Source organism: Pholis gunnellus (genome assembly GCF_910591455.1).
Source record: "Pholis gunnellus genome assembly, chromosome: 6".
Lineage (NCBI taxonomy): Eukaryota > Metazoa > Chordata > Actinopteri > Perciformes > Pholidae > Pholis > Pholis gunnellus.
In genome coordinates this window covers 17,170,027-17,179,034 of record NC_136532.1, presented here as the reverse complement: position 1 = coordinate 17,179,034, position 9,008 = coordinate 17,170,027, and the positions used below count along the sequence as shown (strand labels likewise).

General features: G+C 43.0%; 1 protein-coding gene across 1 annotated transcript in view; it reads left to right on the top strand.

Annotated features, from left to right (window-relative positions):
* Positions 1-3,098: 3,098 nt before the first annotated feature.
* Positions 3,099-9,008, top strand: part of dtx1 (deltex 1, E3 ubiquitin ligase) — a gene marked incomplete at both ends in the record, with an annotated part of 32,036 nt that continues 26,126 nt past the window's right edge. The window contains one exon of the mRNA XM_079160929.1: positions 3,099-3,357. Coding sequence (XP_079017055.1) covers positions 3,099-3,357 — 259 coding nt within the window. The remainder of the gene's footprint in view (positions 3,358-9,008) is intronic.

The following is a 9,008-nucleotide window of genomic DNA, read 5'->3' as shown; positions in this document are numbered from 1 at the left end:
GCCTCCCACTGCCCAGCTACGCTGGGACTCCAACCGACGGACCGCAACCAACAGTTTTTGTTTGACTGACTTATTAAACTGTGCTACCATGTTTCAGTTGATTCATTTTAATGATGTTTATAATATAATTCAAAGTAATTTCGAGGTCAAGCCAATGATGTTATCTCATATAGAATATGTCCATGAATGATGTCGGATCTAATAACACTGTTCAAATATCCTATGATTTTGTATATTCCAATGTATATTTGTATAATAGCAATATGTAATAAAAATCAAATAATTCAATTTTCACTGAAAAAGAACAAACAGTTGTATTCTATGTTTGCGTATTTGGATGTTATTAAACAAAGCGTTGCTTGATTTTAAGGAATTTCAACGTATTTTACTTTATTAAAAAGGACATTTTCTCGATTTCAGCACATTTGATTAAATTCCCCTTTTAATGTACTTTCTTATAACCTGACACCCATGTGTTTAATAAGAAAACCTGCAGAAAAGTATCAGCTTTATGGGGTCAAATCAGCCCTAAAGCATTGATTAAAGATATAATTTGGCCCTAAAGCTGAACGGTTTAAGTACGATTTTTGAAATTCGTCAAATCTCTAATGAAACCACCATTACTCAGAGTGGTTCTGTGCTCAGTACTCTCACTTTGTATCACTTCATAACTAATGTTACTGGCATTAACATCAGCATCTTACAGTTTTTTTCATTTACTAACGCAATAAAATTGCGCATGAAGCAAATTTATTGCAACTGACTCTCAAGGAGCAAAACCTCACCACTGACTTTTTGTAAAACACACTACTGTGTGTGTGCTGAAAGTGCCTAAAAATGTGGCTACCCATTATGTAGACTGGCATATTTCAGAATAATGTATATGTAAGCAGCACTGATGTTGTAGCTGTTTATATACTGCCAACTTAATTCGTAAAAATACATCATCAACCACTCGCTCTGCAAAAATATCTCTCAAATTAACTTTAGAGTTTAGTTTCCTGCAGAAGGTTTACTAACACCAAACGGCCACACGATGGTGCTCTTCTCCAGATAATTGATGCCGTTGGTAGGGTTTGAAGTGGACAAGCCTTCCTCATTTTCGTGGTCTCTCCCAGATTCACCACTTCATGAGTTTTTATCTTTCTTACCCAAATGTAGCCTAAGCAACCTACATGCACTATTCATAAAAAATATTTCTATTCTGTACAGTTCATATTCTGTTCCATATTCACTGAATATAAGTAGGAGCAGTGACCTTTATCATTAAAAACACATCCAAAGCTATTATCCGAGGGTCTTTCTGTCTGCTGAGGATTGCCAAAAATTCATTTTTGCTACCAATTGCAGATACATTATTTTGCCAGCAGATGGGACTGTGTTATCACCAGCAAACATATCCATATCATTCAACCATGAAATCATCTTTACAATTTTAATTCAGACATTTCACCTCTCTGCTTACTTTCGAAAGCATCTAACCAAATAATCTGCATCTGCATATTAACAATCATCATCCATATGTAGGTTTTATTGTTGTTCACAGTTCTTAAGAAAGGTTGTATTATTATGTAGCAAATAAATCAGCACTCTCGTTTCAATGAAGAAGAGTCAAATAAGGCATCAGAATACCAATAATAGCCCACCAATAAAGATAAATGTTTGTTTTTCATTCTTTTTTTTTTTTTACTTCTTCCTCCTCACTCTGTTCTCAGTGAAATCATGTGTCAGCAGGGGCTTTATTTTGAAACCAGATAGCGGAAGTTGTGTCGTTATGTTTTGATGTTATTGACACCAAAGGGGGATTTCAACGGCGACCCATACAGGTGCTACTGGATATTTGTGCGTAATTTGCGGGCGGCATGAAAATGCGTGTGTACGATGTTAATGCATGCTGTCTGGCGTAACAGGCAGAAATGCGCGTCTACAGTGGAATGGCTCTGCACCTCACACACTGACAACCGTGCAACTGGGGCATGCATTCACTTTAACCCAGCAGACCAACAAGCTGCTGTGTAGTCTGTAGCAGAGCCACGGCCAAACGACGTCTTGGTTTTTCTGCAATACCGTCATTGGAGCTGTAGGAGGTGGACTTTGAGGATAAGAGAAAACGTACAAATCCCTGATGTGAAAAGGCAGGTGCGTTATAGAGATTTGCACCTCGTTTTTCTTTTTCTTTTGCAATCTGATTTTCGACCGGAGCCTGTGATATGCAGCCTATACCTGACAGATGTGTGGTACCAGCACCACAACTGCAGCCTACAGGTCTGTATCGCCAGAATCAATTTGTGCGTGTTGTGCATGCGACGAAAAACAATTCAGTATGAGCCGTAAGATTAAATACCATGATAAATCATAGAAGCAACAAAGACAATGTCCCTCGCTTTGCATTTACTGCACCTGAACAGCTTTCTATGTGCAAAATGTCAGAGTGGTATTCTGCCTGCTGGGATTATGATAGCATCTGGCTGTATATGTACACAGCTCTGTCCCCGCTACACAAATCTGATGACAATCACAATTATTTTGCTGCCGAAACGGCTCACATACATTTGTCACTGCAATTCAAACAGTGTAAACAGAATTGCCAAGAGGCACAGGCCACTAATGGGCACAGAAATGAGCTTCTCTGAAACAGTGCTTGACTGTTTTAGAGATGTCTGGGATAAATCACAGCATTTGTTTACCAGTGTGTCTCTGTTCCTGTGCTTTTGTTTAGAGTGTGTCTCCTCTCTACCTGCTGCTGATCTGCTGTGGTCGGCTGAGAAGCACTGAGACTACCACAGCTGCAAATCTCATCATCATCATCGTCAACGTCTGCCACTTCAAACACGACAAGACACCGGAGGACGGCTAGGCTGCATTTGGCTGATCAAAGAGCCAGCAGTCACAAAGCACCTGTAGACGATGACTCCGGCAGAGCTGCTCGCGTGAAAGCAGCATGAGATAATTGAGGAGAACTATATTAATCGCTGATTCAAGCTTTTCCTGTCAGGCGCTGATGAAACTGTTCCAGTGTGTCAGTTGACTGGCAGGGTTGCAGTGCTGTTGTAGCCCTGGACGTAGCCAGCAGCTGAAGCGCAGACACCTCAAAGGAGATGGCTCGTCCAGGATCAGGGTTGCTGGCGCCCGGCAACGGGCTGGGATACCCCCCTCAGAACCTGGCCAGGGTGGTGGTCTGGGAGTGGCTGAATGAACATGGGCGCTGGAGGCCCTACAGTGCAGCGGTTTGCCACCATATTGAGAATGTACTGAAGGGGGATGCCCGGGGAACTGTAGTGCTGGGACAGGTGGATGCCCAGCTCGCTTCATACATCATCGACCTGCAGTCCATGCACCAGTTTCGACAGGACACAGGTAAGAGGCGTGGCAATATCCTGTCTATGCACAAAGATGTCACAGATGGGGTGTGTCAACGAATGGACAGATGATGTGGGTGGTTGGGATGATTACCCAGTACCTCTAACATCTGAAAGAGTTCAATAAATTAATCATGTTTGGCTGTCGTCACCACAAATAATGTCATATGATCACATTGGGGTTATAACAGAGCCAGCCTTGATGTTGTTTCAACACTAATGTTATGTAACTTTCAGCGGAATGAATAAGTCCTGAATGTCCCGTCTGCTTTGGGACTCATGTACGTAGATGAGCCAAGAAGTGTTGCAACAAACGGGACATATAGATGATGTTTAGCAATGATTTATTCAGTCGGTAGTGTCCCTATGCTGCTGCTGGAATGCCACAACCTTCCCAAAGGTCACCATGTTGGTGGGGCTTGTGCGTTCATCGGGCAAGTGCGTGCTGTGGCTCGGTGCGACGCTTCTCACTCTTCTCATCTGATTGTATTCACCAACTGTGTTGTCATTTAGACGTGAGCATGGGCAATCACAATAGTGGTCGGTGATCAAGTCCCTGGACACAGTTACTGTATGAGACTAACCAATAATTCACCCTCATTTATTACACTCCACACGTAAAAAATGAACAGTATATTTAAAAAACCTGGTTATATCAGCAATATTCCACCATACCTAAACTACTGAGTGGCTAATCAAATAGTTTATACGTGAAACGTTTATACGTGGGACCAACATGGACTGGAGATGAATTACCTCTGTCCGTAACATGCTACCAGTAGTATAACCTTTGCTTTGTTGACTGTAATTCTCTCTAATGACTGCTGCCTTTTTTTTAAAGAAGACCAGATGTTTTTCTGCTGCGCTCCACCAAGGCTCAACACACTCTCTGTGTCCTGCTCTGTGTGTGCAATCAACTTCCTGCTCTCCCAGTGTTAGAAGCAAAGACATGGGGAAGGTTTTAGACATCTAGTAGAAGCAGCATTGGACAAATATCAGCTGCCTGGATTATTCTTCTCGTCTGATTCAGCTAGAGTCGGATATCAATCACGCTGACTCCTGTGTTAGATGCTCTAGAGACGGGTCGTGTCAACAATGGAAAAACAATGTGTCATCAACTCACTGATGTAAAGCATGAACAGTAAAACTCTCACTATAAGTCAGAGACAAGTCTGTTATTTGAAAGCATTTACAACATTAGTGCAAATCAAGAGGCACAGGGGACATACAGAAGGTGACCTCACTGTGCATAAATCTGCATTATTTCACCTTTCATTAATTTGCAAAGCTTCATTTACGTTTGCATTAATACATATTTGTAGATTTAGATTCAGCCAGTGTTATTCAGAACCCAGAATAACTACAGCTCACATTTGTAAACGTCCTTGGAGAAGCTCTCAGTCTGGCCAGATTTATGGTGAAAGAAATTATACGTTTCTCTAAATGTTTAAAAACTGCAAAAATACCAACAACTGTAATACGTTTTAGTTATGTGTGTTTTTATGATAACCAAACTCCACAGATGGGCGTTGCAAGCTAGCTCAGGCTGTACATTCTGTGGTATGTGACACTGGGCGAAGACGTGTTTGGCCTTTAGAAATAGATATTTACATCAAAATAACATTTTAAAAATCACTAATGGATAGTTGTTTTTTATTGGCTTGGAACCCTATATGAAAGTATATTGATGGAACACCAAATGTATTGGCTATTTACAGCATAAGCTATAGATATAGCTCTTGATATAGCAGCATTTTTCTATTCTTTATGACGACATAATGTTGTTTGGAATGCTGAATATGAGCGTGTTAGTATTTCTTCATGACTGTCAGTAGAGCTTTAGTATAGTGTAAGAGCTGCCTGGCTGGATTTCTGCTCTTCGTGTTAGTGTCTTCCCCTAGGTAGAACATAAGACAGAGCAGCACATGTGAGTGGGGTTGACTGACTGCGAGATGAGCCACTGAGCCATTTTTCAGACATTACCACGGCACTGGGGCTAGGCCTGACGTCTATCGGCCCTCGTTGTGCCGTTTGGTGTGATATCTTCTCCCTCGGCTGGGATAAACCTGTCACAGCATTGCCTGGCGGACGCCAACCCGGACACCCGCTGCCTCCTCCTTCTTTGCACTCTCCTTCCCTGTCCCCAAACATGAGCAAGCCTCTACCCGGCCACAGCCATCGACCCCCAGCTCCCATGAGGCCTAGCTTCCAGGCTGTAGTGATGTTGTTACACCGCTGCTTACACAAAGGGCCCCAGTGAGTTTGTTTTAGCGTGGATTGTGATGCATCTGTTTCGCATCAGATGTTTGCTATATTTGCAGCTCAGTGCGTCACCCACAGCCACTTGCTCTGTTGCAGGCTTATGGAGTGTGGAACCCCATTTTGTCTCAGAGCCAGTGATGTCGTCCTCTGAGGCTTTCTTTTGGCAAAAGCTGGAAAGAGAGTTGAGTGTTCTTGGTGTCCCCTGTGTGTTTATATGTCCTTGTTTCTTTACATCTGTGAGTTTGCTGATGATGGTGCACTCTGCCCGCTGTGGTGTTTGTGTGCTGTCCCTGCAGGCTGTGTGGGGGTGCCGTGCTCCCCCTGTGGGTTTGGGAGGAGCTCCTGTGGGTGGGAACCAGGCAGAGTTACTCCGACTAATGAGACAGCAGCTTTAGTTTATCTCCATGGCTCCCTCTAATCAGAGTATCATCACCACAACGCACGCACCAAAGGCGATGCGGCAGGGCCCCTCTCCGTGGAGAGCAGCCTAAACACATCTGTATTTCGTTGGTATTGAAAAACACAGGGTATAAGGTTCATAATACAACTTCTGGTGAAGAACACCAGTCTGTGGAAAAATCCTGAACCCCAGTGCTTTATACATATACAGTATGACTGAAGGCTTAGAGGCTTATATATAGTGTGGATGAATATCTGGCTGAAGGCAGGGAGAGGATTGGCTGCCAGCCAAAGAGGATCGATCCGTTCTCCTCCCTAGAGGGGCTTTGAACCTCTAAACACTGCTGTGGACTGATCCCCTTTCACTACACCCACTCCCATAGCAAAACACATGGGCTTATCTGCCATCTCCATCATATACCAACACTTGTGGCCCGTCTGATGGATTTCACACTGCAGCTATGGCTTCTGCTGCCTAGCTTTTAAGCATTTACCTCTTCTGTATTTTCTCTTAAGATGGAGAGGTGGCGAAAAGCAGAGAGACAAGCAAGTGTGCATTCATAAAAGATAACTAAATCAGTGATCTAACATCAGCACCAGCACAAGCATTGTGCTTTGGTCATGTTACCGCAAGAGGAATTTACTTTTGTTGTTAGTCTAGTCAAGTCAGTTTATATATATTTGCAGTTTATGAAACAACCTGCAGTTGACCAAACTGCTTTACACAGTAAAAAGGAGACACAAATACATTTTTGACATGTCTAAATCATATAGAAAGCCATAGTGAGTTATTATTAGAGCACATAAAAAACATCCAAAAGACACAACAGAGAAGAAAAATGACTGACTTATCAGGTAATGTTAACATAATGAATTACTTAATTGATGTACAGGTGCAAGGCAGCTACTATAAACATCACTTCAGTTCCAATGGCTACACCGGCAGTTAATCAGCTGGGGGTCGACTTGTTTCACAGTTGCTTGTCCCATCTTTCATTTAAGTGCTTTCTACATTATTCCCTGACCCGATATGTTACGGTGTCGTGATTTGAATCACATATGGGATGTTGAGTGATTGCAGCTACTGTTCTACTGACCCTCAGTGCAGGTTTGAAAAGTTTATGTTTTTCCACACTGTGCTGGCCTGTTGAAAAAGGGGAAACATTTCTTGGATCTCTTTTCGTAGGCTGTACGGGGATATGTGACGTGTAGCAGCGCACCACAGAAGTTGACTTTTCGTCTCCTAGCAACGCCAGCGGCGCAGATGTCATTCAACCGCTGCCAAGGGAAACTCCCACCAGGCCCGAAGCATATTTTTATGTCCAAAAGAGGTTTCATCCTCATTGGAAAAAAGAAAAAAAAAAAACATATAGCTGCAGTATCTTTATAGTTACGTATATCTTTTTCTACACAAAACAAAATTTCAACTTAAAATCCAAGAGACAGAATGTAGTGTGCAATTTATGTCTTATTTTATTGTGTTTGGGTTCCCGGAGTTACAAGGGCCATTACAGTTGCTCGCTGCGCGTTGAGATGGCCCATGTGTGACTGCAGAGATAACCCCTATCAGCGGCGGTTGGCTGCTGTGTTGCCGGAGCGGGGCTTTGTTTGTTTTGCTTCCACAGGCGTGAGAACCTCCTCTCCCCTGGCCCACTTCCCTCTGCTGACAGCCATCCCTGACTAATTACGTTGAAAACCACCAGAAAACAAAGAAGAGATGGTCACGTTCTCATGTCTGTTTTGTGTTAAACTGACAAACAACAGCAGCTGTGGTTGTGGTTTTGATACTGCCTGGAAACTTGCAGAGCATATGTAATGCTGCAGATTGTCGAAGACGGCCGTGCTTTTAGGTTTTCTTATGTAGTTTAGCATGTAGTAAATGTGTGTGGGAACTGTTTTGGTGGTCTGTGGGAGGAAGCTGTAAAAAGGATTCCCGCCATGTACGTGCTAGAGGTCAGGTGCTGTATGCATCAGCTCTGACTGTGAAATCCCACTTGCGTCAGAAGAAAGCAGAATGAGCAAAGAGTGGAGCCCGGAGGCTCTTTAGAACAGAAACGTCAAGAAACAACACTATTAGTGCAAACCAGACGGAATCAGGCGCTTTTATATGTGTCTACAAGTGGAGCACATGTCATCAGCAGCACGGGGATGTTTGCTGACACATTGAGTTATTTAGCTCTGTTCTTCTCTGGCTTAGACATTTAGGACTGCTGTGTGCAGTTATAGTTGATGTAGATCCAAAGAGGTAGTGTGTACAGTACACTATAGATAGCAATAGATTCACAGCAAGTCACCTCCCGACCTCATCCAAAGTCATGTGGACTAAAGATAAACAGACATGACATATAATGACTAAGTTCTTTTTCTCCTCGAGCTTTTTTTGTAATTGACGTAATTAGTCAGCGAAGGTCTTTGACAGGATCGAACCGGTCACGCCGGTGCTGAGGTGTCACTGTACACAGGGGTCCTTTAGACACCAACCAGCTGGCTGGATTCCACTTGGATGTAGAGCGAGAGGAGGGGGAGTTAACAGAGGTGAGGAGAGAAGGGGAACTGAGGGAGAGGTGGAGCGTTTTCCTGATGGAAAGTGACAGTCAGGGTGGAGGATAATAACACTGAAAAGACCCTCAGCTGTGCACATTCCCCTGCACTTTCACTCTCACACACAGCGTTTGTCTCGTTGCTGTGAAGTCTCTCACCCAGCTCCTCAAAGTGTGCTTATTTTAATTGGAAATGAATCCGGCCTATTAGTATTTTCTCAATAGAATATAAAGGACAGAGGCGGTAGTCTGTCACAAGCTCCCAGAGTCCAAAGTAATCTACACGGTCAGCAGCCAACACAAGAAATACTAAACAAGATTCTTTGTTTGTACTGACACAAATTGTAGGAAATGTTACTCAAACAATGACTAAACTGTATGGAGCGAAAAAGCAAGCAGCAGCAAAATAACACATTTTCAAAACTATACTTCTACTTATTTATTAAGC